Source organism: Ornithorhynchus anatinus, chromosome 10 (assembly GCF_004115215.2).
Source record: "Ornithorhynchus anatinus isolate Pmale09 chromosome 10, mOrnAna1.pri.v4, whole genome shotgun sequence".
NCBI classification, from domain to species: Eukaryota; Metazoa; Chordata; class Mammalia; order Monotremata; family Ornithorhynchidae; genus Ornithorhynchus; species Ornithorhynchus anatinus.
Genome location: NC_041737.1, coordinates 40,161,232 through 40,177,735, shown reverse-complemented (window position 1 = coordinate 40,177,735; position 16,504 = coordinate 40,161,232). Strand labels below are relative to the sequence as shown.

Here is a 16,504-nt window from a genome sequence, read left to right as displayed (position 1 = left end):
CTTGAGGAGTGGGGAAATATGGACTGAACAGTTTTGTAGAAAAAGGATCCAGGCACCGGAGTGAAGTATGGAGTGAAGTGGGGAGAGACAAGAGGCAGGGAGGTCAGCAAGGAGACTGATACATTAATCAAGATGGGATAAGTGTTTGGATTAACATGGTAGCAGTTTGGATGGAGAGGAAAGGGTGGATTTTAGCAATGTTGTCAAGGTAGAACCAACAGGATTTAGTGATAGATTGAATATGTGGGTCGAATGAGAGAGATGAATCAAGGATAACACCAAGATTGTGGACTCAAAACTATCCCTATATCCCCCTAGACTGTAAGCTCCTTGTGGGTAGGGAACATGTCTATCAATTATGATGTATTGCACTCTCCCAAGAGCTTAGTACGCAGTGCTCTGCATACAGCAAGTGCTCAATAAATATCACTGATATATTGGTTGATGACAAGTATGATGGTGGAAGGCTGGGGCAGTAGCGTGCTTGTCCCTTATCTGTGGCAGGGGGCTTCTCCCCGTCCATGGTGGGAAAGAACAGGGCCCCGGGCCATAGGTATAGTTCAATGAGAAAAAATTTTACCGACCTCAGAGTGGAATCTAGAGTCACACAGCTCAGAAAGTTGTCTGCTACTTCGGCTGAGTGCCAGTGTATTTATTGATTTTTATTTTTTTTTTTTAAGAAGAAGGATGTAGAGAAGTTTGGGAAGCAGCTGTTTCACCAATCATTCTAATAGCATCTTTGAGATGGAACGAGTACCAAGTGGTTTCATCTATTATTCAAGTGAAATTATAGATATTTCCCCAAATGTGCCCTTTGCCCAGAAGGCCCCTCCCTCTAACGTAAGTGCTTAGTACAGTCCTTTGTACACAGTAAGCACTGAATAAATGCCATTGATCAATAGCTACATTGGGCTACTGGTGGACTTGAAAGTTTGGGAAATTTGGGATCTCGGTTTTGCCTCATCAGATCTTTGCTCTAGCGATGAGTGTTACCTTATAGATCTGAGTCTTGAGGTGAGTGTGTTGGATAAAGATGAAATTTGGGTTTGGATAAGCTCCTCTTTCCAAGTCAGATGCTACTGAATTTGTGGCCGAGCTTACTAGAGTGCCTCCCCTTGAAGCGTGGTAAATTCATACAAATTTTTACCCTGGACTCTGTCACGCCTCGACAAAGCTCCTCAGCAAACCACAGATGTCTCAAGAGGATTTCAGGAACCCCCCACAAACCACATGGCCTCAATCCAGCACATTTCAGCTGATGACACTGCAACTCACTTTTGTATTTCTTGGACTTTGCACTTTTCAATTATGGCCTTAACATTTCAAACTCACTATCTGGGATTAAGTTATCCTGAATGACTGCCTAAACTTGGCCAGGAGGAGTAGAAGAAAACATTTTATTTTCTTTACCAAATTCAGTTAATGTTTTAATAAATCAGGCATGCCAAAAAATGGATTTTATTTGAGATTCAGAAACGGTTTCAATATCCTGAAGGCCACTTGGGTTAAAATCCCCTACTCCCACTCCCTTTTACATTGCCCATGCACTTGGATCTTTTCACTCTACCCTCAGCCCCACAGCACTTATGTCCATATCCATAATTTATTTTACTGTCTGTCTCTCTCTTTAGACAGCAAGCTTCTTGTGGACTGGTAACATGTCTACCAAATCTGTTACATTATACTCTCCCAAGTGTTTAGTGCTGTGCTTTGCACACAGCAAACACTGCATAGATAAGTTGGATTGAAATCAAAAGGCCCCAAGATGGAGGGTTTTTTTGTGTTTCTATTTTATTCACACTCCCAGCAGGTTTCTTACAACCAAGGGTTGGATTCTTAAATAGCATTGTGTTGAGGAGAGATCTTATGGTACCATGGCTTGGAATGTGCCCCATGATGTATTTATGCTCTCGACACCAGATTTTGTTCTCCCCAAAGAGAAATGTACTGGCCGAAGAGCGTTCCTTAATTACTTACCGATGTTCTTTCCAAATGACAATATATGTGTCTGGTTGTTTCTTCCTAATTGTTTAGCTAATATCCGCCTGAACGGAGCACATAAAAATGTCATCCATCTTATGACTGTCCAGAGATTTACTCAAAGTGCATCAGTGGTTATGTGCCCCTTCACATTACTAGGAGACCAGGCCTTTTGTGGAGGCAGTTATTATTTAACTGCTTCAGTGAAGGGCTAGGGTATACCGAGAGTAAGCATGTAATAAAAATAATAATTATGCTATTTGGTAAACACTATTATTATTGTGGTATTTGGTAAGCATTTACTATGTGCCAAGCGCCATACTAATCGCTGGGGTCGATACAAGGTCATCAGTTCGGGCGCAGTCCCTCTCCCACCTGGCAGTCACAGTCTAAGTAGGAGGAAGAACTGGTACTGAACCCCATTTTTTTTGCAGATGAGGAAACTGGGGTACAGGAGTTGACCTCGGGAGATGGGGCTGAGCAGAGATGGTTAAATTAAAGCCCCTGGTTCCAAGCAGAACTGTCCCCTGCTTGCCAAATGGCAGGAGCTGCGTGATCTGTGGTGCTCGGTGAGTGGCAAAGCTGCTCATTATGGGACCAAATAGTGCCCTGGAATCACGGTTTCCGGGGACTCTTTTCCCAGGGAAGCAGTTTTCAGGGTGGAACTACCACACTGCCAAAAACAGTAATTTCACTGGTTAACTACCCCCAGCCCCCCCCCCATCACACACACACAAAGGGATCTCCAGTCATGGATACTTACATGACCCAACGTTCACTGGATTTCGGTAATTTGGACCTCGGGTGGGGGAAAGCAAGGGTTTTCAATCATTTTTGTAGTAACTGTGGTCCAAAGGTCTCCGCCTACATCTACATCTACCTCCTTCCCCCGTATTCATCCCCCAACCTCCTTGCTTTCGGCACATCCACCTCCCCCAAAACCCTTCCAGAGGAATGCTCCCCAGAGCTGGAGTGGAGGGAGCAAAGCAGCAACAGCCAGGGTAGGAAAGAAGAGGTCCTGTTGCTGACTCCCTAGGACTCGTGCCTGAGGGCTGAAGGGGATGCTTCTTTCCGGGTACCCGAAAGAGACCCGGACTCTGGAGAGTCAGTGATGCCCAGAGAATTAGGGAGCAGCATATCTTCTCACTTATTCTGCCTGCTGCTGTTCCACTTCCTGTTAGGCTTCTCAGAATCCTCTCCAACACAGAAGACTGGCCGCTAGCATCCCTGCTGCCAGTACTGCCATCAGAGCAGTCACACCCGTCCCTTCCTCTGAAAGGTCCCCCCCCCCCAACCCCTCAGTGAGCTTCCACTCGGACTGAAGCCTGTTTATCAAGAAATATTGGAAGAAAAAATAAACCCAGCAAATCCTGCCTCTCGCCATTCTATAACAGTTCTTTGGACTAAGAGAGTATATGTCAGAGCTGGAAACAGTCATCTTTTCCAAGAACAAAATTTACCCCCTGAAGAATCTTTTGGAAGCAAATATCTTAACCACACATTTTCAGTTTATTTGAGTTCTGGGAAAGATCCATTTGCAACTTTTGTACACTAGAATTAGAACATCGTTTCAAGCGAATTCAGTGCTCTTGTGGAGTGACGGGATGATAATCAGGGAAAGAAAGGACCCCTGTCTCCAAGGAGGGTGTAATAATGTCAAAAGTGGGGTATTCTGCTGCTATTTCCCGGCACACTGTCTGAACTTTGCTCTGGCTGTACCAATCAATCAATCGGTCATATTTATTGAGCACTTCCCGTAGGCAGAGCACTGACTAAGCACTTGGGAGCATAGAGTGTAACAGAGTTGATAGACAAGTTCCCTGCCCACGGGGGTTTATAGAATAGATCTCTTCACGGAATGAGAGGAGAGGCGATGTTCATTCAGCCCACAGTTCCTGCTGAGATGACTCACTAGGGAGCTAAATGTTCTGCTTTTCTTTGGGCCTGCGCAATCTGGCCCCAGTCAGACTAAAAACGTGCAAACAACCACCGAGTCCTGTGGACTCAAAGCTCCTTGTAGATAGAAATTGTATCTACGATCTCTCTTGGATTGTACTTTCCCAAGTACTTAGTACAGTACTTTACACTGGGTAAATGCTCAATGAATGCCATTGATTAATTGAGTCATTTTGTGCAGGAGAGTCAGTAATCAACAACTACAAACTTCTCTGCAACTCCCTGTCATCTCGCATCATCAGCGGTATATATCGGGAACTTACTGTGTGCAGAGCACTGTACTAAGTGCTTGGGAGAGTACAGTACAACAGAGTTGGTAGACACATTCCCTGCCCACAGTGAGCCTACAGTCTAGATGGGGAGACAGACATTGATATAAATAGTTTATAATATATCATTTCTAGATGAGACCACGGACAAGTCCCTTAGCTTCTCTGTGCTTCAGTTTCCCCAACTGTAATATAAGGATACCTGTTCTCCCTCCTACTTGGACTGTGAGCCCCATGTGGGACAGGGAGTGTGCCCGACCTAATTAACTTGTACCTACCCTTGTGCTTAGCGAAGTGTTTGACACATAGTAAGAGGTTAACAAATACTGTTAAAAAATAAAAAAAAAACCCTAGCTTGGACACTTCCACCAGCGTGGAACTCTCTCCTACTTCATTATTTCATAACTGACAAACCAATACTTTCCCCAGTTGGCCCTACTACAATCATATTGCCTCTAGAAAGTGTTCCCCGACTAATCTCTCATCTTCCTAACCTATCATCCTTTGCACCTGAGCCCTTATCCCTTAAATACTTTGATACTCACTCCATTACCACAGCACTTAAATACATATCTTTATACCTTGTTGCTTCTCCCTACCTGGAATTTATTTTAATTTCTGCCTCCTCTGCTAGATTGCAAGTAACTTGAGGGAAGGGATAGTGTCTGCTAACTCTATTGTTCTCTCCCAAGTGTTTATTCCTGTGTTTTTCACACTGAAAGCCCTTGATAAATACTATTAATCGATTAATGGATTCACCCCCTCTTTACCTGCTCTGGAGTTGAGCCACTTATGTACACATCTGTACATTATACTTTACAAATTACTTATATCAATGTCTGTCTCTCCCTCCAGACTGTAAACTCGTTGTGTGCAGGGAACGTGTCTACCAACTCTGTTGAATTGTCCTCACCTGAATGCTTAGTACAGTGCTCTGCATATAGTGAACACTCACAAAAAATACCATTAATAATGATGGTAATGATGATCGAACCATTGCCAATGACTCCCAGTCTTTCTTTGGTGTTTGTTTCTGGCATAACTTTCTGTAGAAGGTCAAAGCATGATCTCTTGTTTCGTTATGCTTGAAAACCTGGTCTCTGGCCTGGATTGAGATTGACCCTTTTAATTAGAGAGTGTTTTATATTGAAAGAGGTAGCCAAAACAGCCAATTTCGAGAAGTTAATGGGAATATCCTTCTTCATTATGGGCAAGTCCGACAGCATCACAATGGCTCTTAAGCCACTTCTACAAGGAGACAGCTCAACTGAATTAGAGCAGGTGCCTAAGTACAAGAATTCATATCTTTTATCCTTAGAGAGGAGCATTTTACTCATTCATTCACATACAAGTGCTCCAGTCTATCACATTGATATGCAGTCTTTGCAACCTCCATCATGAAATACCTTGCAATCTGTAATTTTTATTCTGTCATATTGTCCCACATGGTTTTAGTGGAAAGGGGAGATTAACACACACACACACACACACACACACACACACACACACAATTTATATTATTTTGTACACGAATGATTTCTCTGAGTAAATTCATCATTGCAACGATTCTAACTCTGGATCATTTTCTTCTTCCAGTTGGTGGTTTAATTATAAATACCCCCATTTCTCTCAGACTTCACGTGCTAGAAATAGCCCTCTTCCCATGCCCTCTGTCCAGACTTCCACATGGAGCTCAGTCTCATTCCTCTCTGAACCTCTCAACCCCCATCTGCATGGTTTCCTCCCTACATTCTGCCAAAACTTGCCTCCTGAATGCCGTTCCTTTTACCTCTCCCACGTTGGCTCTGTGTGCTATTCTTGAAGCAGCACCCGCTCCTCCCCCACTTCCTGCCTGCCTCCCTGCCAGCCTGGGAAGATCCATTCTCCCTAGTCCTTCTTCCAAATCTATCTCTTCTGGGAAGATGGTCCGTGACACCATCCCACTGTAACGCTTCTCCGGTTTTTCCCTGGCAGCGGTTGTGAGTGGTTAATGAAGGAAAGTGAAATCCCATCCATCCCCTTATGCACACTGTGGGTGGGCAGACTGAGTTTCTGCTGGAGGTGCACCTGTTCTGGCTTCTGCCACCTTATTAATAATCATCATCATGGCATTTTTTAAGTGCTTACTATATACCAGGCACTGTACTAAGCACTGGGCTGGGTACAAGCAAATCAAGTTGAACAGAGCCCCTGTCTCACATGGGACTCACAGTCTTACTCCCCATTTTACAGATGAGGTTACTGAGGCCTAGAGAAATTAAATGACTTGGCCAAGGTCCCACAACAGAGGTGGCAGAGCCGGGATGAGAACCCATGTCCTTCTGACTCCGAGATCCAAGCTGTATCCACTAGGTCATGCTGCTTCTCCATCAGCTTCATCAACAGCATTTGGAGAATGTGATTGTGTTCAGAGAATTCAGGGACAGGAGAATATGCAAAAGAAGCAAAGATTGTGATACCTGCTCTTGGACTCCTTGCAGTTGACGGGTGTCTGCTCCTGGGAAAGATAGTAGTGAGCATTGAAATATTCACCTTGTAGCTACCCCAGCGCTTAGAACACTGCTTGGCACATACTAAATGCTTAACAAATATTATCATTTGTCTCCCTCAAATAGCCCCATCAATCCACTGGTTACAGTACTTACTGAGCACTTTCTCTGTGTGGAGCATAGAGCCCGTGGAGCTCCCTCCCCTCACGGAGCTTGTAATCTATATACAGATGCTAAAATAAATTTTACGTTCAAGGAAGCAACCAAATGTAAAGATGTGTCCATTAGCGACATGATCCCTGCCCTCAGAGAACTTATAGAGAACCTAAGAACTTAGAAGAGCAGCATGGCTTAGTGGAAAGAGCACGGGCTTGAGAGTTAGAGGTTGTGTGTTCTAATTCTGGCTCCGCTTCTTATCAACTGTGTGATTTAGGGCAAGTCACTTAACTCCTCCCTACCCCAGTTATCTCATTTGTAAAATGGGGATTAAGATCCTGAGCCCCACCTGGGACAACCTGATTATCTTGTATCTACCCCAGCACTTAAAACAATGCTTGGCACATAATAAGCACTTAAATACCATTATTATTATCCTTATTATTATTATTATTATTTCAGTCTAGTGGACTGTATGTTCTCCCTTCCATGTGAACCAACACACTGTTTATAGATCTGGTTTTTAATTTTTCTCAGAAACCTGAATTTCTTACTGGCTTTCTGTAACTTGTAAGACTTCTATTTGGTCTCCCTAGCCCCACCTACCTACTTCTAAAATATTGAACTTAAATTCCAAGGGGAATAGAATTCACATTTGCGAAGGTAAATTCAGTAAACTAAAGTGAAATGATAAGCTCCTTTCTTTTTTTGTTCACCAGTATAGGTAGACCCTCCAAAAAAATCACGTTGGAGGCTAGGCTTTGTTTATGCTCCGACATGTTCCCTGAAGGCTTGATAAGAATTAGACTAATTTTTCATTAAAACCTCCATGCGACTGAGCTGTGAGAATCATGAATAACTGAATTTGGAACAATAAATGAATTAATTATTTAATAATCTCTTGGGGGTGTGTTCCTCATTATAGTGCTTGCCCACTGAATTCATGTAATGTATTCAGGAACATTTCAAACTGCCTATTTGATGACAAAAGCAAAAGTGTCTCGTTCCATACCCACAGTTGTGAAATACCTATTGCCTGAAGAGGGTAGGAGCCCCACTGTCAAATTCTGTAATCAATCAGTCTATCGGTGACACTTATTGAGCGTTTCTCTTTGCAGAGCACTGTAGTTGACCTTTCCCACAACACAGCTGATTCAAAGGGTGTGCGTAACTGTGTGATGATGCCTGTGTGTGTGTGTTTGTGTGTGTATAGTGTCCCATCCTTTATTCTAATTAGCAAATAAAAATCGTCTTTCCTGTAGTCAGATGAATGCACTGAAGTGTTTTTTCCTGGGGTTGATGATGTAAAAAAGTCTTTACAGGGAAGTAGGGTAATTGGCATAATGTAGCAGATTGTTGGGTCCCAGGGATAGTACAGTGCTCTGCACATGATAAGTGCTCCATAAATACCATTGATTGATTGATTGATATATGGCCCTACATAATCAGTTCTTCAGGACTTGATGGATCAAGGCGCAGAAGAAAGGAAGCACTGTAAACCACCCACTCAATACCCAGCGATACAGCTCTAAGGAGAAACACCTTCTGATTTTAGCTTTACTTTGAAATTGCAAATTAGTATTTCCCTCCTTTTCCAAAGATACCTTAATGACAAAAATAGCTTTGTGTTGATGAAATTTTATTTTCAGAAAACCTTGGCTTCCCAGAAAAAAGAGGCCACGTTTTATGTAATCTCTCACTGTAGCTAGTCCTAAACCAAAGACAATCCAAACACAAAGACTCCTTGAAATTGTCTCAGAGTGCCTTTATTTCTTGAAAGCGCTTTCCTATCGTCTCATTTTATCCCCTTAGACTACTCTTGTGAGGTAAGAGAGGCATTTGCAGGTGGGAAAACTGAGGCCCAGGAAGGTTAAGTGACTGTCCAAAGGTCATAACACAGGCCAATGTTAGGAGGAGCAGCATGGCGAAACAGCATGGCCTAGTGGGAAGAGCCTGGGAGCCAGAGGACCTGGGTTCTAATCCCGGCTCTACCACCTGTCTGCTGTATGACCTTAGTCAATTCACTTCACTGTGCCTCAGTTTCATCAAATTAAAAGTGGGGATTCAATACCTACTCCAATATGAGCCCCATGTGGGACAAGGCCTGTATCTGTTCTAATTAAGATGCATCTACCCCAGCACTCAAAATGGTGCTTGACACAGGGTAAGCACTTAACAAATGCCACAGAAAAAAAAAGAAAACGGGTCTCCCAGTTCAGCGGGCGATGCTCTTGGCATCAGACCACACACTTCTTTATATGTGTGTTCTCCCACTCCTCTAGCCTGTAAGCCCTGTGTGAGATAGGGATCATGTCTGATCTGAATTTTTAATTTTTATGGTATTTGTTAAGCGGTTGCTGTGTCAAACACTGTTCTAAATGCTGGAGTACGTACAAGTTAATTAGGTCGGACACCGTCCCTGTCCCATATGTGGCTCAGCCTAAGTAGAGGTGAGAACAGGTATCCCCATTTTACAGTGGAGGAAACTGAGGTACAGAGAACTGAAGTGACTTGCCTAAGGTCACGTAGCAAGCAATTGGTAGAGCCAAGACAAGAACCCAGGTCATTCTGACACCCAGGCCTGTTCTCCCCCCATTTGGCTATGCTGCTTAGCTCGTATCTTTCCGAGCATTTAGTACAGTGCTTGATGCAGTGTAAGGGCTTAAATACCATTATGATTATCGAGGATCATGATAATAAATGATAATACTTCAAGGAGCACGGCTCTTCAATTCATCCCAATCATTCAGCTTTCGGGGGTAAAGGCTGATCTTAAAGAATGGTCTCTCCAAGTCCCAAGTTTGTCGAGGCCTAGAACTTGCATATTTTAATCCAGATTCGCCTGTGCTTCTCTTCCAGTTGGAAATGGAGAAGTCGCAGTTGCACGTCCTCCAGCAGGAGCACAGGAAGCTCTCTGCCCGCCTCGAAGACGAACGGGGCAAGAACAAACAGGTGGTGCTCATGCTGGTCAAAGAGTGCAAGCAGCTTTCCAGCAAGGTGGGCGAGGAAGGTGAGAAGCTGGAGGAAGCGGCCTCCAAGCTGGATGCCGAAAAGAGAAAGACGGGCGAGCTAGAAGGGGCCCTGTCGGCCGAGAGGCAGAAGAGCTCCCAGATGGAAGCCCGCATGGAGAAGCAGCTCTCCGAATTCGACACGGAGCGGGAGCAGCTGCGGGCCAAGCTGAGCAGGGAGGAAGCGCTCACGGCCGACCTCAGGGAGGAGATCGACAAGATGAGAAAGACGATCGAGCAGCTGAGGAAGGGCAACGACCACAAACCGAGCCTCTCCCTCCCCCGGGGCAAAGCGAAAGACAGGCGCTCCGTGTCCGTGTCCGTGGGGACCGAGGGGCCGGCCTCGCGCGCAGCGGCCTGCCAGACCGACCCAGTGGTGGAGGGCGCAGACCCGGTGAAGAAGCCCCCCGTGGCGGTCCCCGCGAAGCCCTCCTCAGCCGGCCCCCTGGCTTCTGGGACCACCAAAGGGGGCGTTGGGAAGCCCAGCGTGGGTCGGCAGTTTTCCCACGGCGACTTGCTCACCTCCTCTTCACCCAGCATTCCCGGTCCACCGCGGATCCAGGAAAATGGACCGAGCTCCGGTTCGACCCCCGAGCCGACGGGTAGTGCCCTCATGCCCCTTCTAAACAACGCCCCTCCTCCCGCTGCTTCTCAGAACCACTCGCTCACCTCTTCCACGCCCAACCTCCATTCACCGTGTGCCAACGCGGCTTCGTACCCCGCGCTCAATCCGCGGGTCCAAGCGGCCCGGTTCAGGTTCCAGGGCAACGCCAATGACCAAGACCAGAATGGGAACACCACCCAGAGCCCTCCATCCAGGGAAGTCTCCCCCACCAGCCGGGACAACTTGGTCGTCAGGCAGCTGGCCCGCAACACGGTCACCCAAGCGCTCTCCAGGTTCACCGGCCCCCAGGCCGGGGCCCCCGCCAGCCCCAGAGCCCCCCATCCAGGGGAAGGAGGGACCGGCCCGCCCTCCGGCGGGAGAGCGAGCGCCAAGACTCCCAACGCCCCACGTGTCGACCGGGGGAACCCTCCGCCCATCCCTCCGAAAAAGCCAGGGCTGTCCCAGACCCCTTCGCCTCCCCACCCCCAGCTCAAGGTCCTCAAGGACAGCGGCCGCCCGGCCAACGCGGGGGCCAAAGTCGATAGCAAAACCGGGGTGCCGCCTCCTTCCGCCCCGCCCCACGGAATCAGGGTAATGAATGAGGAAAACCTCGCTAAGTCTTCCTCCCCCCAGCCGCCCCCCAAACCGGCGGGAGACTTAGCTCCGGCGGTGCCCGCGGGCTGCGCCCTGCCCGCCGTGGCCGCGTCTCAGGTGGGTGCCTGCCTGGGCTGCGACCCGGGACCGAGCCAGCCTGCATGTTCAGAAAGTAGCCATGCCATCCCCACCGCCATTGCCTGTAGCTCCTCCATAAACCCCGTTAGTGCCTCATCCTGTGCACCCTGGGCCTCCCACAGCCTCCTGGTAGCAGCCTCAGGTAAAGGGATCAGAATATTCCACCCTCTTCTCCTAAAAATGTCTTCTCTCTTGGGAAATCCATCTGCCAGTTTGCCTCACTTTTCCTCGCCGTGTCTCTTTTTGCCTTTCCTTGGAAGCTTCTCTTCCACTTCTCTTTCTTCTTTCCTTTTTTTTCCCCCGGCTGATTCCTGGAAGGTTCGTGGGTACGGTGATTCATTTCACTTCACCAGTGGCCTCTTTGGACTGTTTGCTCTCACCTCCAGCGGGTGAGGGCTCAGGGATAGCCAGGTAGAGCTAGAGGAAGCTGTTCTTTTGGGTCCCTGGAAATATGGCTAGAAGAGCAGAGCGGAGATTATCTTCTCCAACGGCTAAGTACCGAGCCCCAAATGGAATTCGGTTCCCTCCAGCTTGGATCCTTTGCAGGTCTTTCCTAATAATAATAATAACTGTGGTTTTTGTTAAGTGCTTACTATGTGCTAAGCACTCTACTAAGGGCTGGGATAGATGCAAGATAAGTTCCACCTGGGGCTCACAGTCTAAGTAGGAGGGAGAACAGGTATTGAATCCCCATTTTGCATTTGAGGGACCTGAGACTTGGAAAAGTTAAGTGCCTTGCCCAAGTCACACAGCAAACGAGTGGCAGAGAGGGATTAGAACCCTGATCCTCTGACTCCCAGACCCATGCTCTTTCCACTAAGCCATGCTGCTTCTCCACTGCCCTTCTCTGTGGAAGTTGATGGAAACTGAATTTTTTCTCCAGTGAAAGACCCAACCGGCCTGGTATTCTACACAGGGTCTCTCCAGGTATTCACAGTGTAGAGTGTCACTCAATTCACCAAATAATTATTTCATCAAATAAACAACACACCCATTGTTCATCTCTTCTACTCTGATTCCAGAAGCTCTTCAAGGGCTTGGATCAACGCTTCAGCTATTTCTCCAAGCCCTGAAACTCCAATCAGAATACCAGAATTTCTGAGACAATCTTCTACGGCTGGTGGGTGGGGATTATCGTATCCCTATCAATCAATTAATCAATCAACCCATCTACCGACTCCGTTACACTCTCCCAAGCTCTTCGAATAGTGCTCTGCATACTGTAAGTGTTCAATAAATGCAATTGATTGATTGAATGATTGATGATCATATTTGCGGAGCACTTATTGTGTGCAGAGCACTATACTGAGCGCTTGGGAGAGTACAATAAAATTGGTAGACATATTATCTACCCCCAATAGGTCCAATAATAACAATAATGTTGGTATTTGTTAAGCACTTACGTGCAGAGCGCTGTTCTAAGTGCTGGGGTAGATACAGGGTAATCAGGGTGTCCAACGTGAGGCTCACAGTTAATCTCCATTTTACAGATGAGGTAACTGAGGCTCAGAGAAGTGAAGTGACTTGCCCACAGTCACACACCTGACAAGTGGCAGAGCCGGGAGTCGAACCCATGACCTCTGACTCCGAAGCCCAGGCTCTTTCCACTGAGCCACGCTGCTTCCCTATGCCCCTTCTGTAAACGAAGTGGGCCAACTGACAGGGCTAGACAGAAGCAACCCTGATTTTACCGGGTTGGACAGGTTTTTGGCTCAGGTTTTCACTGCTGTGCTATCCAGGATCAGGGCTGGGTTTTACCTGGGCCAAAGGAATGTGGACTCCATCCCAATCTCCTCCATTCATTCATTCATTCCATCAATCGTATTTATTGAGCGCTTACTGTGTACAGAGCACTCCAGTGATCAAGGAGTGGAGTCCATTTCCTCTGACTGCTCCCAGTGGAGAAGGTCCCAGGTAGGACCCTGATCTGCTGAGCATGTGGCCAGCCTGTAAATAATGTCAGCAGTGAAGACAAGTACGCCTAGCAGTGCATGATTAACCAGTCGTCGGTCCAGTGCCCCCTCTACCTCATGCTGCTACAGAGTGAAGATGTCCACATGCACTAAGCTATTTGAACACCCCCACAACATAGAAATATAGCCATGCTTCATTAAAATAGCTCCTCAGTGTAAGCTTCAAATGACCCTTGTCTGCTGATGGCCCCAAAACTGTGGACATCACCCCAGTCCAGCTCTCAGAAACCCCAGGCCCTATTTATATTAAAGTCTGTCTCCCCCTCTAGACCATAAACTTATTTTGGGTGGGGACTGAGTCTGTCATTATATTGTACTCTCCCAAGTACTTAGTACAAGGGAAGCAGTATGGGATAGTGGATAGAGCACGGTCCTGGGAGTCAGAAGATCATGAATTCTAATCCCAGCTCCGCCACTAAAGCTGTGTGGCTTTAGGGAAGTCACTTCACTTCCCTTATGCCTCAGTAACCTCATCTGCAAAATGGAGATTGGGACTGTGAGCCCCATGCAGGACAGGGACTATGGCCAACCCGACGTCTTGTATCCACCCCGGCGCTTAGTATGGTGCCAAGCCCGTAGTAAATGCTTAACAAATACTATTATTATTATCTGTACCCAATAAGAGCTGAAAACTACGATCGACTCACTGACTACTGTGGGAGAGAAGTGCCTTTGGCTCTGAGGAGCAGAGGGGATTAAAGTCCCCATCCCTGCTCAGATGCCTCAGACAGAAGTCGAGGGCTAGAAAGGATGCCTGACCTGCAGACGTTACTTGGCATGACCAGCAAGGGTTGAGGTCACTGGTGCCAGGTGACAAGAGATGAGGGCCAGCTAGAGAGAACACAAGCCACACTTAATAATAATGATTGTGGTATTTGTTAAAGCACTTGCTATGTGCCAAACACTGTTCTAAGCACTGGAATAGATATAAAGTAATTGGGTTGGACAGAGTCGCTGTCCCACATGGGGCGCTCGGTCTTAATTCTCATTTTACAGATGAGGAAACTGAGGAAACAGAGAAATGAAGTGACCGGACCCAGTTGCTGTTCCACATGGGGCTCACAGTCTTGACTCCCATTTTACAGATGAGGAAACGGAGGCACAGAGAAGTGAGGTGACTTGCTCAAGGTTATAGGCCAGGCAAGTGGCAGACCAGGATCTGGGGTTGGAGGACGCAGCTGTCAGCCCGCCCGATCTCTCCCCATTTGGACTGTATTTTTCCCCCAGCTCAGGCAGAACTATACTTCATAGTCTGCTGCTTGGAAGAAAGAACATTGCAGTCCACAGCGGGGGCAAGAGAAAGGGAAATTTCAGTCTTCCCCCTCCTCCGAATCCCTTATTGTTCCGTGCCAGCTACCTCTGTGGGGAAAAGTGGCCCAGATTATGTGTGGTGAATAATAAGCAGGATGTAGATGAACTAGGACAGTAAACCCTTCCTAGAATTCCCACAGGCCAAGGCTAGCCAATTCCTGTTAGCTTCCTTTTCTAAGATAAAAAAAAAAAGAGGCTGTAAAATTGAAATGGCTACAGGCAGCTGGATCACCATGCCCACGGGAATTTTCTTTTCATTTTCATCTTTTGGTTTGGCCTCTCCTTCTGTCCCTTCAGAATTTTTATATTCTTTTTAATTTAAGTTCAGCTTGTTACGATATTGTTTATTTGTGTGTGTGACTGGCTTGGGGGCTTAGGCCCCCTCTCTCAAATGGGATTGATCCGAGCTTTGAAATTAACCATCTCTGTGTTCTGAAGCTGATGCCAGAAGCTGTTTTCCTGTCTCCCGGCCCGGCACCCTTGCATGACCATGAGCTTTCCCGGTGGCTTCACCCTTGCTATTGTTCGCCTGTGAAATCACACACTTCCTCCCCTCTCTCCTAACATCATTAAACCCTCCTAAACCAACATGGATCTGTGCTGCCTCATCACATATTATGTTTGCATTTAACCTTCGAAGTAGGTCTCGAAATGGGAAAAATACGCTCTTCGTGTATGATTTTATGATTTCATGCAATAGATTTTCGTCCAGGTTATCTGGTCATGAGTTCTATCAAAAGCATCCTCCCTTTTCCAGGGATTTGATATGATGGGAAAGACTTGAGCTGTGCATTTTCCCTACTTGTGGGCACTAGAATAATGTTCTACAGTAAGATAGCATAAGTCAGCGTAGAATGAGCCCAGTTTTACATGGAGAGAGTGGATTGGAGTCCGAATGCCTTGAATTTCCACCCGGATGTTCCAAACCTCTGAGTTGCAAGCCAGACCAATTGGGTGCCTGCACTGGCCAGCTGAGAATCACTACGGTGGAGGCCATCACAGCCTCACCTGAGCACCGGGGGGTCCTTGGTGGCTGGCACTCATGCAGTTTGAATGGCCACAGATGAAGGCCTGCTGTGTGACCTTTTCTGCACTTCAGTTTCCTCAGCTGTAAAATGGGGAGAAATACCTATTCTCCCTCTTCCTTAGACTGTAAGCCTATGTGGGACATGGACCGAATCCAATCTGATTATCTTCTATCTACCCCAGTGCTTAGTACAGGGCTTGACGCATAGTAAGCACTTAAATACCACAAGGAGGATGGTAATAAGAATAATGATAATGATTAGGGGCACTTGGGCGGACTGACCCCTCTCCTACACCCTCCCCAGAGCTGCAATTGCATAGATGGATGCTTGCACTCACAGCCTCCCTGAGCCTCCAAAAGCATCATTTTGGCAGCTGGAGGCCCCAAGGAGCTGTGTGTGTCAGGGTCTGCTCTGTCCCACGAGGGTCCATGGGAGACCTAGGATGATCTGGATCTTAATAATAAAGATAATGATGGTATGCGTTAAGTGCTTACTGTGTGTCAAGCACGGTTCTAAGCTCTGAGGTAGATACAAGCTAATCAGGTTGGACGCAGTCCCTGCAGCACAGTCTTAAGCCCCATTTTACAGATGAGGTACTTGAGGTACAGAGAAATGAAGTGACTTGCCCAAGAACACAGAGCAGATAAATGGCAGAGCAGGGATTAGAACCTAGGTCCTTCTGATTCCCAGGCCTGAGCTCTATCCATTAGGCCAGGCTGCTTCAGTGGAGTGGCCCGTGTAATTAATCTTAACCGGGGAAGTTTGCCTCTCCTTGGGGAGATGTGGTAGGGTCTATATGGTCAAGGCCATGGAGAACAGGGAGGCCCTAAGGGTCCTTTACACCTCAGCCTAAGTCGAGCCCTTCCTGGTCCTCTTAAAAATAATTACAATTGAATTATAACAATAATTATATTTAAGAGCTTATCCCAAGCACTGTACTAAGCACTGGGGAAGATTCAAGGTAATCAATTCTGCCACAAACTGTCCCACATGGGGCT

The 16,504-nt window shown here is 46.8% G+C and overlaps 1 protein-coding gene across 2 annotated transcripts in view; it reads left to right on the top strand.

The window, feature by feature from the left end:
• The window catches only part of CTTNBP2 (cortactin binding protein 2), a 127,759-nt gene that overhangs the window by 57,256 nt on the left and 53,999 nt on the right, over nucleotides 1–16,504 (top strand). For both annotated transcript variants that reach the window (XR_005660399.1, NM_001242735.1), the window contains 1 exon segment: nucleotides 9,710–11,336. Coding sequence is in view for 1 of the 2 variants with exons in the window: in NM_001242735.1 (NP_001229664.1) it covers nucleotides 9,710–11,336 (1,627 nt within the window). In the remaining variant the exon portion in view is untranslated.